General features: G+C 45.5%; 1 protein-coding gene across 1 annotated transcript in view; it reads left to right on the top strand.

Moving 5' to 3' along the window:
* Positions 1–11,641: 11,641 nt before the first annotated feature.
* Pcdh12 (protocadherin 12) overlaps positions 11,642–23,724 on the top strand; it is a 17,120-nt gene continuing 5,037 nt past the window's right edge. The window contains exons 1-3 of the mRNA XM_028777957.1: positions 11,642–14,843; positions 18,109–18,206; positions 20,561–20,712. Of these exons, the coding sequence (XP_028633790.1) occupies positions 11,964–14,843; positions 18,109–18,206; positions 20,561–20,712 (3,130 nt within the window). The 5' untranslated portion in view covers positions 11,642–11,963. The remainder of the gene's footprint in view (positions 14,844–18,108; positions 18,207–20,560; positions 20,713–23,724) is intronic.

Genomic DNA, 23,724 nt, shown 5'->3' with positions numbered 1-23,724 from the left:
AGAGCTGGGATTCATACCTTGAGGTGAATGCTGCATCCATCTTCCCATGTTTCCCTTAATAACTCATTAACTCACTCCGTTTATTAACTGCTGGATTTACTGAGCAGTTGGAGGCTTCAAGCACTGTGCTTAGAGCTATATGTACATTTTTCTGCTCTTTACCAAAGCCTTATTATTCGGGTTCTGTTTGCTAGTCTCTTTTACACAGAAAATTGAGACTCAGCTTCAATACATTACTAAAAACCACAATTATTATTGACATAGTTAGCCAGATTTAAAATTACATCCCTTCATAGCATAGTACAAACATCAGCTAAAATGGACCGGATATTTAAATGGTAGAGGCATAGCCATAAAACTCTAGGAAATAAATATGGGAGCCGGATCTTCAAGAAATCAAAGAAGATAATAGAAACATAAATTAGATTTATAAAAATTAGAAATATTTGTGTTTCAACGGACCTTACTAAGGAAGTAAAAAGACAACTCATACTATAGAAAGTTTGGCTGGTCCTCAGAAAAGTTAAATATAGAATTATAATAATACTCAATAATTCTCATAGGTATAATACTCAGGAGAACTTTAAAAAATATTTGCATAAATATTCTATCATAAATGTTCATAGTAGCAATGTGTACAAGAACTAAAAAGAGAAAATCCAAAACTCTATCAATAAATGAATAGAATGTGGCATATCCAACAATAGACTATTACCCAGCAATTAAAACAATATACAAATACGTGCTCCAACACTGATGAACCTGGAAAACATTATGTCAAGTGGAAGAAGTCAGATACCAAAGGCCACATTTTATAATTTCCCACTTATATGAAATGTCTGTAGTAGGCAAAGTGGTAGCAGCTAGGTCAGTGGTTAGCAGGAAGATTTGGGATATTACCATTAATATTTTTGAGGAATAGAATAATGTAGAATTAGCACAATTTGGTGGATGTATTAGACACCGCTGATTGTATATTTTTAAAGGGTTAATGTTTTAGTACAGGTGAATTGTATCTTGATTAAACAAGAGGGGACTTACATAGCATTAGTCCTGACATTTAAACAGAACACAGAAATATTTTACTCCTGGGGACCATCAAGCTAGTGTGCTTCTAATGATCTAATTAGCTCTGTGTTCTCATTCTGTATCCTTCTCCCCAGACCCCATCCCCAACCCCCAAAAAAGTAGATTGCAGATCTGGGACTCTAGGCCGAGCATACAAGAATCTTCAGGTCTTAGCCAAGTGAGATACTCTGGAATAGATGCCAAATGAAATACATGCCCTTTAGAGATGCAAAGGGAGAAGAAAGGAGAACCTCCAATGAAACCAAATACCTCGAGATCTCTCAGATGTAAAGAGCAAACGGGTTCAAGAATCACCACAAGAGAGTCTCAAGGTTGGAGCTGGGGGTAGATTGTGACATCATGCCATGACCTCACACCAGAGGTCACAGCACAGCACTGAGAGGGAGTGTTTCAAAGCAGAGGTAATAATTTGATGGAAATTAAAAGCAAATTAAAGATTTGGACTATAGTTTTGAGAAAATATTGGCTAGAACCTTTTAATAAATTTGTCATCAGACTCCATGAACACAGCAGGTTTCTCTCTCTTGGGTTCATGTGCCTGGTTAAGTTTTCAGATTGAACCTTTTCCTTGTGTTTAACTCTCTATTAAACATTTTATATGCATTATCTCATTTAAAAGCCCAGGACTCCATGACTTAGGTAATTTTGTCTCCCTGTTTTGTAGAGGAAGAAATGATGTTACCAGGAAGAAGTGATCTTTCCAATACTTTTCCAATGATGCAGCCAAGATGAGGACAGATTCCTCGTGGTCTGAGTCTTCTGTAGCCTGTGAGAGAATTAGAATTTGCTGTAATAAATAATGCAGAGGAAGACATAGTTCTGTCCCAAAGGTGTAAAATAGAAGGCCCTATGGAAGTTAGCCTCAAACTTTATGACACATGCCTATAATCCCAGCATTTAGAAGTCTCAGGCAAGAGGCTTTCTATGAGTCTGAGGCTAGCCTGCACTACATAGTGAATTGAATCCCAGTTTGTATGGGTTACAGAATAAAACCCTATCTCGGGGGGTGGGGGGAGAGGGTTGCTGTCAGGATGTAAGTGAATAAATACATACATTAATTAATTGAAACAAAGCAAAACAAAGAAGACTCTATCTCCAAAATAAATAAATAAATAAATAAATAAATAAATAAATAAATAGGTTTACAGGATAATGATAGGTAAGGGTAAGAACTCAGTGGAAGAGACCTAACTCCCTCCTCTGTCCACAGATGAGAGGCCCAGGTATGAAAGAGTGGAGTGTGAGCTAAGGCAGAGGAGTAGACCCAGACCATCAGTAGAGAGTGGGCCTGAGTCATTCAGTGGGATGGTTACTATGGAAGTCGACAGACTTTCCACACTCATTGCCCTCCACTGGGCATCAGAAACTCACTCTCAGGGCACACAGCCTCCTTTACAAAGACCACCATCTACAAGCACCCCTGAACCAGGCCTTTCATACTCAGAGACAACAGCAGAGTGGAGAGAGAAGTTCTGCCCAGTCCTGAAGAACACCAAATGCTAGTGAGCCCTGCCTAGCACAGAAATACCATTAACTTTTGAATTTTTATTTTTATTTTTATTTTTCAGTTCTGAGAATCAAACCCAGGGACTTACATACATTAGGGCAGCAGGCTATCACTGTGCTATCCCACAGTGGTGGTTTAAATATCCCTCTTAGTATAGTTTAAGGTATTTGAACAGTTGGTCCCTAGCTGTTGGCACTGTTTGGGGGGAAGTTTAGGCAGTGTGGCCTGGCTGAAGGAAGTGTGTCACTGGGGGCGGGCTTTAAAACTAAAGAGCCTTACCTGCTTCCAGTTTGTTCTCTCTATTCATACTTGTAGCTCAAGATGTATGCTCCCAGCTTCCTGTTTCTACCGCCATACCTGCCACTTGCTGCCATGTTCTCAGATATGATGGACTCTTACTCTTCTGAAATTGTAAGCCCAAACAAACTTTCTTCTAGAAGTTGCCTTGGTTGTGGTGTTTCATCACAGCAATAGAAAGTAACTAAGGTAGACATTAGTACCAGGTAATGGGCTGTTATACTGTGAAGAACTTGACTTTTGTTTGTTTGTTTGTTTGTTTGTTTTTTGAGGAGTGTGGAAGATTAGAAAAGTGGCTGCCTGTTGTAAGCAGAGTGTAATGAGCTGTCTTGGGATCTTGTAAAAGAGTGCTGAAAGCAATGAGTTCTGTGGAGACTCAGTTCAAGAGATTTTAGAAGGGAATAATATTCCCTTCTAAATTAAGGGTAGCCGTCCAGCAGCTATGGACGAACTGGATTAACTTGAAAGGAGGGCTGGAAATGAAAAAGAGATGGAGGAGCAAGAAAAACATGGAGCCAAGACAAAGTTCTCTGATCAAGGCTCAAAGTTTAATATTCAGCTCTTGTATATATAGGGACAGCCCCACCTAACCCATCCTTTGTTTCAGCCGGATTATGAGATTATGTCTCAAGGCAAGCTCTGTGGGCAGTCTTGGGTAGGAAGTTGCACTTGGAGCCAAGGTGGATAACTCCACTGAGGTCCCATTACAATAGGTCTATTGTGGTGAACAAGGTCTTTCCCACCTGCTCAAGGCTGGGGGAGGGCACAAATATTAGCAGTTGTCTTAGAGGCTATTCCTGTGATAGTTTAACAAAGAATGTTTTCTGCCTTCTGCCCTTGTCCTAAGAACTTGCCTGAGGCTAAATAAGCAGTTACAGACTCATTTCTTTGGTAGAGGCAAGTTCAAGTCGTTATTCTATCTAATCTGTGGTGTGGTTATTACTACTACTATACAGGTCTAAAAAAAGAGAGAAAGAGAGAGAGAGAGAGAGAGAGAGAGAGAGCAAGTGAGGGAGAGAGAAATACAAAGCCCACAGTTTGAAGAGGAAGAGAACACCAGGAGACTCAGCTACAGCCAAGGCTTGTGCTAAAAGAGGCAAAGGGATTAGGAGAGGCCTCAGACTCTGCAGTGGAATAAGGGGATGGGCACCCTCAGGGCAAACCAAGCTTCCAACTTGCACAAGTGCCTGAGTCCTTTTTTTTCTCCTGAAACACAGCTGAATAAAATCTCTGCCCATGTGATTCAAGGGGATAAGGTCCATCCAAGCTAGCAGCTGACCTTAGCAGTGTCTATGTGGTCCTGGCTTTAGAGGCACAAAGGATGCAAGAGTGGATGAGTTGTGTTTTCCCATACATTAGAAAGTCAACTAAGACACCAGCTCTTACCATTGACACAGCTTGTCACTGTGTATTTGTTCACCATGTATGTAGATCTTAAGGGAATCTGAAAATTTGATTGTTATTTTTTTAATGGAGGTTTCATCCTAAAAACAAAATGATACAAACCGATGATGAATTGATAAATAGAAACATTCAAATAACTCTGTTATGAATAATTAACAGAATCCTAACCATGCATTAGGTCCTGCTGGAAGAAGTTGTGTACTGACTGAGCTAAACTCGCAGCAGCTCAGCACACAGTCATTGCCATGGTTGTCATCATCAACCTAGCTGTCACTATTCCTATTTCATTAGTTTTTTAAATTTTGATTATGTGTGTGTGTGTGTGTGCGTGTGCGCGCGCGCGCGCACGCGTGTGTGTATGTGTAAGTATGTGCACATAAGTACATACGTTTGAGACCAGATGCATCAGATCCCCTTAGAACTGCAGTTACAGGTGATTGTAAGACAGCTAACACAGATGCGGGGAGCCAAACTCGGGTCCTCTACGAGAGAAGAATGTGCTCCTAATCACTAAGACATGTCTTCAGTCCCTTCATCCTGTTTTAAAGCTGAGAATTGTTGTTGTTGTTGTTGTTGTTGTTGAGCCTAGAACTGAACCCAGAGCCTTGTGCTTGCTGGCAAGCACTCTACCACTGAGCTAAATTCTAAGTCCCAAAGCTGAGGAATTGAATACGGAAAAGGTCATTGGTTTACCATTGTCTCTGACAGGGTAAATAACAGAGGGGAGCTATGATCCTGGACAGTAAGAGTCCTGAGTATGCATCATCATCTCCAGTGTCACGCTTGGACCAACTCAACACTTTTCACAAATAAAGTGGTCAATAGGGTCTGTAAGGAAAAATAGTCAGATCAGTGGTATGACTGGCTTCCTGGATCAGCGCAGTCCAAACAATCCCATGGGTCATCCCAGGATGACATAAAGACAGATCTCTACAGAGGCTTCAGGTGGCTGACAGCATGGAGTATTTCCTGTACTTTGGATGCAAGATAAAATTTGATTATAATAATAGGCACAGAGTGGTCGTGTTTATACTTGAAACCTGGCATTTTATGATTATTCCTTTGAATAAGAGTGAGAAGAGTTTTGTAACCTCAAGGTAGCATGGTTCTGTGAAGAGGAAGGAGGGTGAGATTCAGCAGCAGCTGCCGTTGTAGATCAGTGTGTGGCAGTTTCTCTCAGAGCTCCAGGCTCAACTTCTAGCTGTCAAAAACTTGTAAAGGGAAGCCCCATGAGAATTTACGTAGCAATGGGAAGGCTCATTTTCCTTCCTGCAAGATCCTTTCTGGAGCAAGGAGAGGATTAAGCTGACTATATTCTATACAAAGAAGAAAAAAAAAAACAAAACCCAAACCCCAGGTTCAGAAAGGGGGAAAATGTGGGTCAACTTGAGCTATTTCCCTTGCCCCCTAAAAATTGACCTTGTAAACAGAGAAGAACATGCTGAATTCCACCAAATAAATGAATGATTGATTGGGTGACTGAATGATTTAATGACTGCGTGTGATCCAGGCTTCCTCTGGGCTGGTTCTTTCAGTGTGAGAACAGTTCGATCCCAGACTGACCCAGAAATGCTGAGTGTATAACAAGGCCAACCAACAGAGTCAGCTTATGAATATTCATGTGCAGATGATGCTCCCAGTCAATGTATTTGATTTTTGTGTTTACTGATACATTTTCAAATTCACCATGTAGTCCAGAATTCTGGGGGTTTAGGGGATCAAGAAGAAAGTTTTGCTAAAGGCAAACATTATTTTTGGGCAGGTCTATTGAGTAAAAGTACTTAGTGCAAAAAACATATTCACTGTTTATCTAAAATTCAGATCTAACTGGGCAACCTGTATTTTCCTATGCCAAGTCTGGCCATCTGTATCTGAGCCAATAATGCTCAGAGGGTTGAGGACAGTAGCTGGGGGACATGCTACACCTGGAGGCCAGAAGGAAGGAGACCAAAAGTAGGGTTTAAGAAGCAGAGAATTGTGCAGAATGTGGAGACAGAGCCAGGTGACCACAGAGGTCAGGGAAGTCAAGAGACAGGTATTGGGAAAGAAGGTGACCTGGAGGACACTGAATAGGGAAACATCCTCACTTACTGGAGTTAGTTGTAGAATTTGGTTCTATAAGGCTGCTGCTGCTTCTGAGAAACTAACCAGGGTTCCCAGTATGGCTAGGGTGGAGACTGGGTGCATGCAGCGTCACCTGTAGAATATCAGAATTGAAGTCTATAAACCAGGAGCAGAGACACATATAACCCCAGGACCTGAGAGAGGAGGCAAGAAGACCAGGAGTTCAAGGCCAGCCTAAGCTACTGAGAGCCTGCCTCAAACAGTAACACCAACAATGACAACACAAACAAACAAAAAACCAGAACTGAAACAAGTTAATGAAGCCTGGCAGTGGTGGCCCACACCTTCTGTCCTAGCACTTGGAGGTGGAGACAGGCATGGTTAATCAGATCAGCCTGGTCTACAGAGTGAGTTCTGAAACAGGTAGGCTGCACAGAGGAACTCTGGAGAATCCAAAAGAAGAAGAAAGAGAGAAAGAGAGAAAGAAAGAGAGAGAGAGAGAGAGAGAGAGAGAGAGAGAGAGAGAACATCAATCCATTTTTTGCATTTTTCCTGAAGATCATGAAGAAGGTCCATAGTTTGATACAACTTCTCCAAAGTCCTACCGTTGTATCCCTTTCCTGCCTGTCATCCCCAGTGCCCCTCTCACTGTAACTTCTTCATTTTCATTGCTATTCTTTTCATCTTATTCCATAGACAACATCACAGTCTCTCCAGAAAAGGAATCCAACCAAACTCCCAATCCCTGCCCCAAAGATCTGAAAGTAGAGGCCTTCTAGAAAGAGTGATAACTGAGCTAGAAATTAGAGAGTCGTCCAAGACAGACTAGGAAAGGAGAAATATAAATTTCCTTCTCCTGGCATTTCACAAAGCTTTCCAAGCCATTCCCGGGGGTGGGGGGGCTTTGAGGACTACGGCTCTTTTCTGAGACAGAATACCTTTTCGTTTCTTGAGAAGTCTTATATCTTGGCAAGTTTCTCCTTGAAAAGTCCATTTTTCTTCCTGTACTTGTCTAGAAAGAGATGCCACAATGTGAGATTTGACATTTGTCACCTGTCCTAGGAAAGTCCCAAAGTACCACGCCAGGAGCAAGTACCCAGAATGACAAAGATGAGTCTCATAGTCAAGACTCCTGGCTCTCACTTCAACAAGGTCTGCCCAAACCACCGTCGTGAGTGGAATGATCCCGAGGGCAGCATTTCCAGGCCTCTTTGGAGCTGACTTAGAGAGCAGTCTCAGAAGAGTCATAGCAGAGAGCCAGACCAGAATGTCTATATTGAGTGGGTGGGCTTAGTCTTTCTCTGGCTGTCCTGTCAATTCTGTGTCTTACCAGTGTGAGTCCTGGGGGTTCCAAGTGCTCTGAAAAGATCCTCCGGTCCTTACCCTCCTCAGCTTCTCAGCTCCTCACTTTGGCCAAGGGTTCGACTCAAGGCTCAGGGTGAGCAAAGACATCAAGCTCCAGCTTTAATCTACCCTGGTCTTAAAATCTCTAGGACCTGAAGGAGGCTGTGCTCAGCTGTTTTAAACCTACTTCAAACACTACCTCGGCTCCTTCCAAACTTTTTTCCAAATTCAAGGAAATTAAGTCTTTCTGGACAAACACCAGTGACAGCTCCACTCATCCTCTGACAGGCTGCTGCTAACAGTCAGCTTCGCCCAGAAGAAGGAAGGAGAGAAAAGGACAAAATGGAGGCTGTGTTCCCAGAGACAATCACTGTGAACAGTCTGATGTCTTGTTTTATAAACCTTTGGGACTTTCAAGGGCTGACTTTGCTTCATGTCACCAATGTCAATAAAACAAACACATAACAGTTAAACACACACACACAGACACCGTGTCTTTAATCCTAGCACTTGGGAGGCAGAGGCAGGTAGATCTCTGAGTTTGAGGCCAGCCTGGTCTACTATGTGTTTCAGGATAGTTGGGTCTATACAGAGAAACTTTGTTTAGAAAAACAAACAACAAAATCACATATAACAAGCTGTGAATGGTAGCATGCATCTGTAACCTCAATGCTCAGGAGGTAGAGGCAGGAGCAGGAATTCAAGGTCATCCTTTGCTTCACAGAGAGTTCAAGGTCAACCTAAGCTATATGAAGGCCTGTCTTAAAAAAGAACCTCAAAACCAAAACAAAGCAATAACAGCAAAACACATATGCAATACACATTCAGAGTCTCATGATGTGAGTCCATTTTTTTGTATTCGTGGTCATAACACACATGTGCATGCTTGAACACACATATTTATTATATATAATTTTATAGAGCATTGCTATATATCCACAGCAATCTCTTTTCAAGAATATATATAACACATAAAATCATGAACTCCATTCTTCTAGGCACTAGTTATCTTTTGCCATTGTTGCTATATTGAGACCAAGAATAACATCGAACTCCTGATCATTTTGCCTCTACCTCCCAACTGCTGGCATAACATGCATGTGCCACCACACCCAGGCTGGCTCATCTATTAAGAGATGTGTTATTGTTTGTGTTATCTTTTCTGATTATGTTCTTCTGTTTAGCATAGCTCTATGAACTCTCCCGGGTTGGGGACTGTCCCCTCTGTGCCTCTGTTTTGTTCTCTGCCTTTGGCCACCAGATGGCATTCTGGAAACACTGCCAGTTTGGAAACATTTTCTGCATCCAGGCTTTCCCTCCTGCAGACTCTCAATGGCCTCCCTTCTCTCTGCTGCCTTCCCGGGTGCATCTGAAGGAGGCTTTCTGGAAGGCAAATCAGTAGGATCTTGGACAAATTTCCTGTGTTCAGCTTCTTTATTAGCCTGATGACTTGGTTATGGGGTCGAAATGAGAAGACATAAGTAAACCACCTCGAGACATAGGCTGGCAAGTCATGGCTGATTCTTCCCAAAGCTCTTCTTCAGAGCAAGTTGTAGGTCCTTTCTGTGGGAACCCAGGCCTTTCATCATCCAATGACCTTGGTCCCATCTTCATACAGCCTCCAGATACAGTGCCATGAAGCAGCTTGTCCACTTCGGTGTCTCTGCCCAGTCTGCCTCCTTGGTCTGTTTTGCCTTTCTTTCCTCTTTCCCTTGCTTTAGTGAACTACTCCTGTCCACCAAGGAGCCCCTGTCCCGAGGCATTGCTGCTGACTCTCAGGCCACAGTCCACAGCCACCACACTGAGATCACTTTTTCATTTCCCCTATTCCCACATTGACTGGAAGCCCTTTGGGGTCACAGTCTCTTCTCTTCCTGACATAGTAGTAGGATGAATAAGGGTCAGACAGTGAAGTCATCATGTATGCTGTCATCAGAGGGCTGTGTTCCTGTGCTCTGAGGGGACCACATGGATTTCTTTGTATAGGCTGCGTCTTGCTCATCCAGAGCTAAGATAGACCAGACAAGGGGAGGAGGAAAAAAAAAAAAAAGGAACAAAACCAGAAAGGTAAAGGCAAGATGAGAAGGAGAAAATAGTGGTCCTGCCTGCTGAGAGCTTTCTGCCAGGCCCCACACTCAGGCCTCTGTGTGAATTGCTATTTTTATCCTTACTATAAACTTATAGATGACAACATACTGTCAGAAAAGGAACCAGGCAGTGGTGGCACACGCCTTTAATCCCAGCACTTGGGAGGCAGAGGCAGGCGGATTTCTGAGTTCGAGGCCAGCCTGGTCTACAGAGTGAGTTCCAGGACAGCCAGAGACACACAGAGAAACCCTGTCTTGAAAAAAAAAGAAAAAAGAAAAAAGAAAAAAAAAGAAAGAAAGAAGAGAAAACAGAGGCTCAGAGACTCAAGTCACTTGTGCTCTAAGTCTGTGAAGGTTCTGAAGCCCCCAAACCTGGGTCACAGGAAATGGTCAATAAGTCCACTAAGCAAACTGCAGGAGGGAAATGCAAGATAGATGGAAAGAAAGGGCAAAAGGAAGGGGAGGAAGTGCACATGGCTAACCCTCAGCCACCCCAACCTGACTGTTGTGGTCTCCATGCCAACAAGCTCTGAGTGGTGTTACTGTGTCCAAATGGGGCATCACTGGCCCCAAGGACTCAGCAACAGACACCCATCTTTGGGAAGCTGACCTTAATTTCCACCCTTTCAAATGCTTTACAGACCTCCAGAATAAAGCTTACATAAGGCTGGATGAATACTGGAGGCAACATACTGAGGGGGAAAGCAGAAGTCAAGAGGCCATGTAAGCTACCTGCCCCTTCTCTGCCTGAGAGAGAAGCTGAATGGGAGGGAGAGGTCGCCGTAAGTCTTGGGGTGGGAGTGGAGGCAGCAAGGCAGCTGCTGTTCCTCAGACTCTCATAAACAAAAGTGTGGTGAGAAGAATTGGAGGAAAGACAGATGAAAGGGAGAGGAAGGTGTGGGAGAAGGAACCGTGAAAAGGTTGAGACAGAGGAAGAAAGGCTTGGGGTTCCCCAGACAGGGACTCAAGTTGGACCAGTTGCAGAGAACAATGGATCTCAAGGATCTCAGGAAGGGAGGGGGAGGGAGCCTTGTAGTCAGATCAGACATGTCCTTACAGCTTCTAGCAGTGCCACTGGCACCCTCAGGGGTCTGTGTGAACAAAAACTACCCCATGGCTAAGGTAAGCTCCAGCCACAGGTGGGATGGGCTGTGGGGACTACAGTAACCTTACTCCAACAACGTTATCCTTTCTGATTTGGGACCGGGACAAGGACCAGGGATTGGAAACATCATTTCATCCAAGCCTCACAACTTCCTACAGAGAGCACAGTGCTTCTGCTCCCTCACTGAAGATGGAGGACTAGAAGCTCAGAGAGGTTAAGTCACTTGTCCTGGCAGACCCAGATGACGAACTGCAAAGTCAGCATTTGAGCCCATGCCATTTTGCTCCTGTGGCTGTTGTATTAATCACAGCTGCTTTCCAGAGAGACAAGCATGGGGGCAAAGTTGAGACTGAAAGTCCAGCAAGTGTAGGAAAAAGACAGGGGCAGAAGGCAGAAGAATGGGAGAGGCAGGCAAACAAACAAACAAACAAACAAAAGATGTAGAGGGATGAGGAGCCTGACATGCCCTAGAGGGACATCAGCACAGGTCACGTTCTTTGCTCACTTGGCTACGCAGTGACTCCTTGTCCCTCATTGGCTGCCTTGCTACATGGACAGCACCTTCTTATCCAGCTGTCCCAGGAGCCCTGGCCTCATCCTCTTCAGCAATAGGCCTCTCAGCCTCACAGGAAATGCTCTTTCTCTAATTGCCATTGAAACTCACAGCCCTCCCTTTTCCTGTAGGTGGGGTTTCCATAGGAAAAAGCTGCTTCTCTGCTTCCCCAGTCTAGTAACTGTTTGGAAGTCAAATCCCTACATCCTGCTTTACTAGGTCAAGTCTCTCTCAGACCGGTACTTGCCCATCACTGCTAAGTGGACCAGCTGGTGCTGCTGCGGAGCAGGAATCTCTTCTAGCAATTTGTCTGTTCTGGGACCTCTCAGATCACTTGTCACGAAGATGGCCTTGCTTGGGAATCCTGCTTCTTACAGCATCTTCTAATTATGGGACAGAGTTGTACCAGCAGGTCTGAAGTGGGAGATCCAGGCTGACCGAGCCATTCAGGAACTACTGGGGGACGAGTCCTGCCTTTGAACACACTCCGGTCCAACCCTCCCTCCGGTAAGCATGATGCTACTTCTGCCATTCCTGCTAGGGCTCTTAGGGCCAGGAAGCTACTTGTTCATTTCAGGGGATTGTCAGGAGATGGCCACTGTCATGGTGAAGTTCCAAGTGACAGAGGAAGTGCCATCTGGCACAGTGATAGGGAAACTGTCCCAAGAACCAGGAGTGGAGGAGAGGCGTGGGAAGGTAGGAGATGCCTTCCAGATTCTGCAGCTGCCTCAGGCACTGCCGATTCTGATGAACTCTGAGGACGGCCTGCTCAGCACTTCCGGCCGGCTGGATCGGGAGAAGCTATGTCGGCAGCAAGATCCCTGCCTGGTGTCCTTTGATGTGCTTGCCACAGGGGCTTCTGCTCTAATTCATGTGGAGATTCAGGTGCTGGACATCAATGACCACCAGCCACAGTTTCCCAAAGATGAGCAGGAGCTAGAAATCTCTGAAAGTGCCTCCCTGTACACACGGATCCCCTTGGACAGAGCTCTTGATCAAGACACTGGTCCTAACAGCTTATATTCCTACTCCCTGTCTGCCAGTGAACACTTTGCCCTGGATGTTATCGTGGGTCCCGATGAGACCAAACATGCAGAGCTTGTGGTGGTGAAGGAGTTGGACAGGGAAGTCCACTCATATTTTGATCTGGTGCTGACTGCCTATGACAATGGGAATCCCCCTAAGTCAGGTACCAGCGTGGTCAAGGTCAATGTCCTGGATTCCAATGACAATAGTCCAGTGTTTGCTGAGAGTTCACTAGCACTAGAAATCCCAGAAGACACTGCTCCTGGTACTCTTCTCATAAACCTGACTGCTACAGATCCAGACCAAGGACCCAATGGGGAGGTAGAGTTCTTCTTTGGCAAGCATGTGTCCCCAGAGGTGATGAACACCTTTGGTGTAGATGCCAAAACAGGCCAGATCATTCTGCGCCAACCCCTAGATTACGAGAAGAACCCTGCCTATGAGGTGGATGTCCAAGCAAGGGACTTGGGTCCCAATTCCATCCCAGGCCATTGCAAAGTTCTCATCAAAGTTCTGGATGTCAATGACAATGCCCCAAGCATCCACATCACATGGGCCTCCCAGACGTCCCGGGTGTCAGAAGATCTTCCCAGGGACAGCTTCATTGCTCTTGTCAGTGCAAATGACTTGGACTCAGGACATAATGGTCTAGTCTACTGTTGGCTGAACCAAGAGCTGGGCCACTTCAGACTGAAAAGGACTAATGGAAACATGTACATGCTGCTTACCAATGCCACACTGGACAGAGAACAGTGGCCCATATACACTCTCACTGTGTTTGCTCAAGACCAAGGACCCCAGCCCTTATCAGCTAAGAAGGAGCTCCAAATCCAGGTCAGTGATGTCAATGACAATGCCCCTGTGTTTGAGAAGAGCAAGTATGAGGTCTCCACTTGGGAAAACAATCCACCCTCTCTTCACCTTATCACACTCAAAGCTCATGACGCTGACTTGGGCAGTAATGGAAAAGTGTCATACCGTATTAAGGACTCCCCCGTTTCTCATTTAGTCATTATTGACTTTGAAACAGGAGAAGTCACTGCTCAGAGGTCACTGGACTATGAACAGATGGCAGGCTTCGAGTTCCAGGTGATAGCAGAGGACAGAGGGCAACCCCAGCTCGCATCCAGCATCTCGGTGTGGGTTAGCCTCTTGGATGCCAATGATAATGCCCCAGAAGTGATTCAGCCTGTGCTCAGTGAAGGCAAAGCCACCCTTTCGGTGCTTGTAAATGCCTCCACGGGCCACCTTCTGTTGCCCATTGAGAATCCCAGTGGCATGGACTCAGTAGGTACTAGTACATTACCAAAGGCTACCCACAGCCCCTGGTCTTTCCTTTTGGTGACAATAGTGGCGAGGGATGCAGACTCAGGGGCCAATGGGGAACTCCTCTACAGCATTCAGAGTGGGAATGATGCTCATCTTTTTGTCCTTAGCCCTTCCTTGGGACAGCTATTCATTAATGTCACCAATGCCAGCAGCCTCATCGGGAGTCAGTGGGACCTGGGGATAATGGTAGAGGACCAGGGCAGCCCCTCCTTGCAGACCCAAATGTCACTGAAGGTCGTGTTTGTCACCAGTGTGGACCACCTAAGGGACTCTGTTCATGAGCCTGGACTTCTGAGCACACCAACGCTGGCTATGATCTGCCTGGCTGCACTGCTGGTCATCTTTGGATTGATCTTGGCTTTGTTTGTGTCCATCTGCTGGACAGAGAAAAAGGATAATAGGGCCTACAACTGTCGCGAAGCTGAGTCAACATATCGCCATCAGCCCAGGAGGCCCCAGAAACACATTCAGAAGGCAGATATCCACCTGGTGCCTATGCTTAGAGCCCAGGAGGATGAGACTGATGAAGTTAGGTCATCTCACAAGGATACCAGTAAAGAGGCATTGATGGAGGCTGGCTGGGACTCCTGCCTGCAGGCCCCCTTCCATCTCACACCAACGCTATACAGGACCCTGCGTAACCAAGGCAACCAGGGAGCACTAGCAGAGAGCCAGGAGGTACTGCAGGACACCTTCAACTTTCTCTTCAACCATCCCAGGCAGAGGAATGCCTCCCGGGAGAACCTAAACCTTCCTGAGTCCCCACCTGCCTTACACCAGCCACTCTTAAGACCTCTGAAGGTGCCTGGCAGCCCCATAGCGAGGGTGACTGGAGACCAAGGCAGTGAGGAGGCCCCACAGAGCCCACCAACGTCCTCTGCAACCCTAAGACGACAGCGGAATCTCAATGGCAAAGTGTCTCCTAGAGGAGAGTCCGGTCCTCATCAGATTCTGAGGAGCCTGGTTCGGCTCTCTGTGGCTGCTTTTGCGGAACGGAACTCTGTGGAGGAGCCTGCTGGGGATTCTCCTCCTGTCCAGGTACCTCTGGCGTGGGCAGCACTTTTCTGGTCACACACACAGAGAAGAATTAGACCACTAAAAGCATTAGACACCCTCGTTTCCCATATTCATCCTTAGACTCACCCAACACATGGTGATGCAGAAGTTAAGGACACAGTGGCCAGGATCACTGTGTGATCCTAGACTAATTAGTTGTCTATGAGCCTCAGTTTCCTTAGTGGTGAGATGGGTACGTCAGTGAGAAATATGTGCCTTGTAGAATTGTCCTGAGGATCAGGCCAATTAATTCATGTAATGTGCTAGTGCATGCTTGGCAAAGGTAGTGATTAGGAATAAAAACTTTAGACTCAGGTTGCCTAGGTTCAAATCCTGCCTCTACCTCTTCTCACTTGTGGCTCATAGAGAAGTTACTCAGCTTATCCACTGAAGGTATCTACTTTACTAGCATGCTTCTCCCAAGACTGCATAAAAACAAAATGAGTCGATCAATGGCAGCGATGCCTGGACAACTGTGTCTGTCTGTCCTGTGGTACATGCTCAGGAAATGAGTACTATCACCTCCACGAAGCACCTCTCCATCCTGCTACAAAGCTGCTCCGTCTTGGCTAGGCAACCTCCCTGTAAAGGAGTCAGGCCTACTTACCACTGCCACAGGCTCCAGGGGGAGCATTTGACTTGCCCAAGACCCCAAAGGTCTATGTGCTGGGCTCACAGCACACCACAGTGGAAACAACCCTTCTAGCTAGGCAGATCCGAGTTCAAACACAGCAGCTTAGAACTGCAGAACATAGGGAATGACCTTTAACAGTGGAGTCTCATTGTCTTCATCTACAAAATGGGATTATAAAGCCAAGTTTACTTGGTCTCTACTGCCCTGGAGGGGAGGATTAATGGGATGATGAGTGACCATCTGCTTCCCGCTTCCTTCCGGATTTATTAAACACAAATGGGAGATCTTCTCAGGGATAGTGCTTAACATATCCCTAACTGCTTCTCTGACACCCTGGGAGTTTTCTCAGTGCCAGCCTGTGCTTTGGAGACAGGCTTCTGTCGGACCAGACGATCAGTTTAGGTTTCTCCTGGAGCAAGGACACATCTTCCTTCCCAGCCGCCTTCCCAGGAAACCCCCTGGGGGTGGCTTACCTAGTCTCCTAGGAATCTTCACCCTGGGGCTCCCTGCAAACCTAGAGGAAGCTACAGCCAATGACTTCGTTCATTCATTCTCATTCATCCATCTGTTGCTTATTGAACGAACTGTTATGCCATGCCACTGGACATTGACAGCAGAGAGCAGACATTCTGCCCGACACACTAAAGTGATGGAAGGAAAGGTACTCATGTGGAATCACTTGGAGGGTGAGAGTAAGATGCCCAACGCCTATGTCTTTATGACAGTTCAGTCCCTCAATAAAGTCAGCTCCAAGTTCAAGTTCCAGGCCTTGTTGCTGTGAGGACTATGAACCTCAGCTTCCATCTCTTTAAATGTTTGGGATGGTGTCTCTTTCCTGCAGCTATTGTGTGGCGCAAATGAGATTAGTTGTCACCAGGTAATTACTAAGTGCTACCACAGGTTCCATCAACAAGTGAGTCAGGTGCCTCAGCTCATTGAAATGTAAGCAGCACGGGACCTCAGTTCTCATTCCTGTACTACAGAGGAAACTGGTTTAGAAGTCATGAGTACATTTCTAGGGCCATGGAGATGGGAGGTAAGGCAGGAACAGATTTAGAATGTGAACCCAAGTCCAACTCTAGAATATGGGTTGTGAAGTGACTCTGAGTACCTGGATGGATGGATGCAGCACTGGGCGTGGCCCTTCAGGTTGGATTTACCTGGGTAAAAGGTAGCAGGTGTCTTCCTCTTCCTTTTAAGGGCTTCTGGGCTTGGTAGGAAGGCAAGTTCTACCTAAGGCAGGCTATGGGACCCTGACTCTCGCCCAAGTCGCAGTGAAACCCCAATCCTGGCGGCAGAGAAGCAGCATTTTTAGGGGTTATATCCCTGAGTCTGCAGGAGATTGTTTTAGTATCAACATATCTAATTAACACTGACAATGCTGTGGAGATGCGAACCCACTTCAGAGATGAGAGACGACTAAGCTGGGTCTCAGTAGATTCAAAATCTGCCTGAAAGTTCCCAAGCTAGTGACCATAAAGAGAACGTAGTCTGCCAAGACAAGGCCTGCTTCTGCTCTCTCCAGGACCTCGGGGTATAGGGGTGACATCTAGACAATCCCCTCTTCTTCCACCTTCTGAAACTTCCTTTTTTTTTTTCAGCTCTTAACAGAAGCCATCTTCTGTTAATGTCTAGACCCCCTAGTCTCTGGCGGACTTCCTGCGGAGCCTTAGGTCTCAGCAGGAGTTCCTGGCACACAGCCAGAATTAAAAAAAAAACAAAAAAAAAAAAAACAAAAAAAAAACATTTGTCAAGTTGCCTGAGAGCCAGGTTTGGTGGCACATGCCTGTAGTTCCAGCCTTTCAGGAGGCTAAGGTGAGAGTTCAAGGCTAGCCTGAACAGCATAGTAAGATCCGGTCTCAAAGGACAGAAAGCAAATGGATAATTTTCTTCAACAGTACCTCCCTACTCACTGCCTGCTCCAAAATAGGTTTGAGACCTCTGTTCCTACAGACCTCACCCCTTCCCAACACTCAAATATGGTCTCTGTCACCCTTCCCCCGCTATCCCTCCCTCTGGGTCCTGCCTTCCTTGTAAACCATGAACTTCCAGAGACAGGGGGAGGTGGGGTGTCTCTTTTTTGTTCTTACAAGTCCCACAGAAGCACTATGCCTGGCACAAATGCTTTTAAATACGTGGCCATTGATTGACAGGTGAATAAATGAATTGGTCAAATGACACCATTTCTTCCCTATACAATGCAATCGTCCATATTGCCCACACAAATTGGCCAGAATGCTTGAATACAGTTCGAAGATAATCCTTATCAAAGTAACAACCGTCAGATCAGGAAATACCTTTTTCACTCCGGCCCTTAAAGTCCACCAGCCACTCCAGGGAATGAGCTTGTTGGGATAGTTTCAAGGGTCTCCAAGCTATCTCCTTCAGCTGCCCAGGGCTTGCAGTGACAGACAAAGCCAGGAAGCACCCTCCCCCAGGTCCCTTACTCAGTCATACAGGTCCATTCTCCCCAGCCCCCTATCTGATCACAGAAGCATCTGAAGCCAGAGGAAAAACTATAAAAAGAAAGCACCAGCATTGAGGGAAACATCCGGCGAGGAAGCGTGCAGGGTCGGAATTGTGTGGAGTCAACAGATTTTTCCTGTCTTGTAGCAAATCTCCCAGCTGCTGTCCTTGCTGCATCAGGGCCAGTTCCAGCCCAAACCAAACCACCGAGGAAACAAATATTCTGCCAAGCCCGGCAGCAGCAGGTAAGCAGCACGTAGCACCCACAACACAGTCCCCTCTGGCCCCTAAGGCACCCTCCCTACAGCCTTGGTGATGTGTGGCAGGGTAAGCACACACTAGGAACCCAGCCCAGGGGGTACTTGTGGCAGACAGCACCCATCCCCCACTCTGGAAGCTCCGTCCTGGAGCCACTGTATTTATGATATTTATAAGTCCCAGTGTCACTAAGGAAGTTACTTCATCTCTTACCTCTGACTATCTGTCCCCTGATTACTTGATTGGTTTGAAATCTGTAACTTTCTCCTTTTTTCTTGGCCTACCACATCAGGATGTAGACGTGAGGGTGTGGCCCTTAGGGCAGTCCTGGAATAGAAGAGACCTCAAGAAGGATATCAACTCCTACTCGTCACTATACAATGGAGAAGTGGATTTTCTTTCTGCAGGCCCAACTTTTGAGCCTGTGGAAACCAACTGGCAATAGGCCAGTGAACTAGAGAAAAGCCATAAAAATGTTTAAAAATTATTTTACATTTATTTTGCATATGAATGGGTGGAAGCATGTATGGGAAGGGTAGAGGACCACATGTAGGTGTTTGCTTTCTCTTTCCATCGCATTGGTACTAAGGATTAAACTCAGGTCATCGGGTTTGGTGACAAGTACCCTTAGCCACTGAGGCATCTACCTCACTGGCCCTGTTACAATTTTTTTTAAAATCATAATTTTATGTGATACAGAAGCCTTTAGATTGAAGATCCAAAGATCCGTTTTTAAGATTGGGTTCAGCGTTGCAGGGATACCTATAAAAATATAATTGGATAAAAGGGGTATGAGCAAATGGAAATTTAGACCAAGGGGGGAGCCCCAGCAAGGCTTATCTGTATAGCTTCTTGACTGTTCCACCAAGCATTTCTTGCTTCCAGGTATGGCTAGGAGCCTTTTCTGGAACGAGGAACTTATAACCAGTAATCAAGCTAGGCAGCTCAGAGAATTTCTTTATGGACAACTCTTACACAGAAAGTAAGGGTGGGGGGCAATTCAAGTCCTGTTTTTAGGTTTTAGGGGTTGGTTTTGGATAGAATTCTAGTTTCTATGACCTACTTTGGGAAAGGAATTCTAGATTGCTATCTACTTGCCTGCGGGTGGGGGGTGGGGCAGGAGCTGGGATAGGAGGTCAGAGGGGTAGGGCAGCTTTAAAGGCCTTTGCTTTTTGGTGTGCTTTCCAGAGCCTTAATAGTACATACATTCCAGAGTCATGAGTCTAGATTCGAATTCTTGCTTAATTACTTAGTCAACAAGTGGGGCGGGGGATAGGCAAGCTGCAAAAATCTTCTCACTGGTAAAATGGGAATGACTCTTCCATATAGGCCTGCCGAGGTCCAAGCAAGTGCCTGCACCTGGTGTAAGGTAGTCTGCACTATTCCTCCCAGCTACTTCCTAGCTCATCTCTAACAGTAGCAGCAAGGGTCACAGTGGGAAATGAGGACAACCAACAGCAGATAGGACTCATGGGTCTTAGGGGATCTGGGGAGGGTTTTCACCTGTAGAAATGAACTTCCTCCTGAGTGGCTGTCAGAGGCCCTGAGGATCAGTGAGACATGGGGGCCCCATGCTAAGCTGGGGAGCAGATGTAGCTATGATGCCACACCCCTGCTTCTTTGCTCTGAGATGTGGCTTTGGTATGAAGGAAGCTACTTCTTCCTTGAATATGTTTGTCAAGCATCTTGTGTGTGCCAGGCCATGTTCTGAACACTTGACAAGAGAATAAAAAATAAGAAAAGCAGGCTGGAGAGATGGCTCAGTGGTTAAGAGCACTGACTGCACTTCCAGAGGTTCTGAGTTCAAATCCCAGCAACCACATGGTGGCTCACAACCATCTGTAATGAGATTTGATGCCCTCTTCTGGTGTGTGTCTGAAGACAGCTACAGTGTACTCATATATAATAAATAAATAAATCTTTAAAAAAAATAAGAAAAGCAAAAAAGCTTTGTCTGGCTGGTGCAAAGTAGATGACCAAGTTGACTGAAGAAGTGTACTAAATGCTGTCCTGTGCTATACTCATCGGAGGTGTGAGGGGGCAGTAGTGAGCAACACCAATGGCTTCATTTCTTTTCTGTGTGCTTACCAGTTACACTGTTGCAGGGCACTGTGCTAAACCCTTTACCTATGAAGTCTTATTTTACAAACCCCCATGAAAGTTACTACGTATTATTCCCATTTCATTCTAGAGGAAACAATCTAGAGGAGTGTAAGACTCAGTTCACCCTGACTCTGTAAGCCAGGCTATGTACCAGTTCCTTGTATAGATGATAAATGCTGTCTAAACAGACAGTTATGTGGAAATTCCTCACTTGAAACCCTATTGGATTTCTTCACAGGGGTACCACTTCAGACACAGACGGTCTAGGTGTCAGGCCTGGTGGACAAGCAGAGCCTGATCTGGAAGAAGGGCCCCCGAGCCCAGGGGAGGATCTTTCTGTAAAGCGACTTCTAGAAGAAGAGCTGTCAAGCTTGCTGGACCCTAATACAGGTAGGGATGCCCTGGGGTCACCCTGGTGCTGTCTCTGAGCCCAGCATCCTCTCATGCACCCAGGCTGCAGAGTACTGCTCCAGTACACTGTAGAGAGGGGTGTGACCAGCTTTTTGTTTGCCTTGCAGACTCAGAAAGTGGTTATTTATCTGTTTGCTCATTTAGTTATATGGTGATAGGCATAGTTATTTAAGACAGGGTTTCACTCTGTCAATATGTAGCCCAGACTGACCTTGAATTCTTCTTCGAAATTTTCTTGCCTCAATTTCCCAATGTGACGTACTGGGATCACAGGCATGAGCCACATAGCCAGCTTTTCTTTGTTTAATGACCAGAGTTTTTACCTTTTGTAGGTATTTATTTTTATTTTATGTGCATTGGTGTTTATTATGCCTGCACATTTGTGTGTGTGTGTGAGGGTATTAAATCCCCTGGAACTGGAGTTACAGACAGTTGTGAGCAGCCATGTGGATACTAGGAATTGAACCTAGGTCCTCTGGAAAAGCAGCCGGTACTCTTAACCACTGAGTCATCTCTTCAGCCCCCCTCCCCAGGTTCTTTTTTTTTTTTTTCCTAAAAAAATCATTGTTAAGAATAATGAACAGACTGGAGAGATGGCTCAGTGGTTAAGAACTAACTGTTCTTCCAGAGGTCCTGAGTTCAATTCCCAACAACCACATGGTGGCTCACAGTCATCTATAATGGGGTCTGATGCCCTCTTCTGGTATGTCTGAAGAGAGCAGTGATGGTGTACTCATATACATAAAATAAACAAACAAACCATTAAAAAACAAGAGAGAGCACACTGGCTGCTTTTCCAGAGGATCTGGGTTCAATTGCTAGCACCCACATGGCTGCTCACAGCCATCTGTAACTCTAATTCCAGGGGATCCAACATCCTCCTCTGAACTTCACAGGCAATAGGTACACATATGATGCCCAGACAGACATTAGTTAAAACACTCATAGATGCAAAACAGAATAAATAAATCCTTTGAAAATTAAAAAGAGAAAAAGAATAACATAGCACAAGGCTTGAATTTGGGTCATTGCTGAGTGCACAGTCACTTAGCTCTTGGTCTGTGTGCCCAGCACCAGGAAAGCCTACAGTCCTCTGGGGGAACATAATATCAAGCGCAGGATACAGGTGCACACAGGCTCAGGAAGTTGGCCTGCCCAAAATCCTCAGTCCTAGCTGGGGTGCCCAAACCTGGGCAGTAGCGACTCAACTGCAGCCTGTACCATTGTGTTTGGCATATTTAAATATCCTTTCTCTCCAGAAAGGAGGCAACTCCTTAATGTGCTAATTGAAACAAAAAAAAAAAACTTTTTGGTAGAAAAACCAATTAGTTTTGTTTTTGTAGAGTGTTCCTAGGTTCATTCACAAGCACTGTATTAAATGGGCCTGTTGGTACACACCTGTGATACCAGAATTTAGGAGTGGCGTGGTGGGTCAGAAGCTTAAGGTCCTCCTCAGTTACACAATGAGTTTTGGCCTATTCTGGGTTATATAAGACCCTATTTTTAAAAGAAGGAAGGAAGGAAGGAAAGAAGGAAGGAAGGAAGAAAAAAGAAAGAAAGAAGAAAAGAAAGAGAGGATGAATAGGAGGAAAGCAAAGCAATTAGTTTTAACAATAAACATAAAATGGACCAGGCTGTGGTACCACACACCTTTAATCCCAGTACATGGAAGGCAGAGGCTGGTGGATCTCTGTGAGTTTGAGGCCAGCCTGGTCTACGGTGTGAGTTCCAGGACAGCCAGGGCTACACGGAGGAACCTTGTCTCAAAAAACAAAAGATGAACAAAAAATATAATATGCATTAATGCAAGGCTCCCCCAGCCAAGTACCTTCAGTGGAATCCCCTCCATTAGGTGACATATGCTACCCTGACCACCCATCCTGTTTGTGCAGTGGATTTACTTTCCGTGGGTTTCGTCTGGCTGTGAGGCATGGCAGATTTTGCCCTTTCTGGGGCTAAAAACCATAACTAGCACTGACAGAGTGCTTTTTAAGTGCAAGCCACCTATTGTAAGTTTCTCTGCAGAAAATCTGAAGAGAAAGAGGCTATTCATTATCCTCATTTCATAAAGAAAAATCTGACGGTCAAGAGTGTTTAATAATTTGCCCAGGGTCATGCAGCTAATGGCTATTAACATAGACGACATGGCTCTAAATTTTAGAGCTGTGCTGCTCAATATGATAGCCACTGGCCACATATGGCTCTTTAAGTTTAAATGAAGTGAAATTAAATAAAATGAAATATTGAGACTTTAGTCATACCATCTACACTTCAAAGGCTCAGTACTCACATATGGTTGGTGGCTACTGTTCGGAATTCTATCATTGACCAGCTGTGGTTAGAACCTTAAAGCTCAAAGGTTGACCTGCCCTGCCTCCCCACAGCAAAGAAGGCATCAAGCAAAGTGGCCTTGGAGGAAGACAAAAGAGGGTCAGAAAGACTTTGCTGTTCAAGAACTGGATGCCCCGGGGCTACTGAGGGTTGTGCTTAGGACTGGGGACTTGTTGATCAGATACAAAAAAACTAAGTGAGGGTGTGATGATGATGGGTCTGTGGTGGCTGGGGGTGGGGGGTGACATGCTTGCCACACAAATGTGAGGACCCAAGTCTGGATTCCTTAAAACCTATGTGAAAGCCTGGCATGAGGGTGTCTCCGTAATCTCAGTGCTGGGGAGGCAGAGGCCTAGGACTCCTGAAGCTTGTTAACTAGCCAGCCTAGCTGAATGATGATGAGCTTCAGGTTTCATGAGAGAATCAGTACTCAGAAGGTGGAGACTGAGTCTGTGAGTCTGAGACTAGCTTGGTCTACTTCAGGAGTTCCAGGCCAAGCAGGGCTACAAAGTAAGATCTCATCTCAAACATAAATAAATAAATAAATACACTAAAAAATAAAAAACAAAGAAGGGAATGAAATGAGACATCTGATGTTGACTTCTGGTAGTCTACACACACACACACACACACACACACACACACACACACACACACACA

The sequence above is a fragment of the Grammomys surdaster genome, unplaced genomic scaffold (assembly GCF_004785775.1).
Source record: "Grammomys surdaster isolate TR1022 unplaced genomic scaffold, NIH_TR_1.0 317, whole genome shotgun sequence".
Taxonomy (NCBI): domain Eukaryota; kingdom Metazoa; phylum Chordata; class Mammalia; order Rodentia; family Muridae; genus Grammomys; species Grammomys surdaster.
Note: the sequence above shows the minus strand (reverse complement) of the source record. Positions and strands in the feature narration are given on the sequence as shown.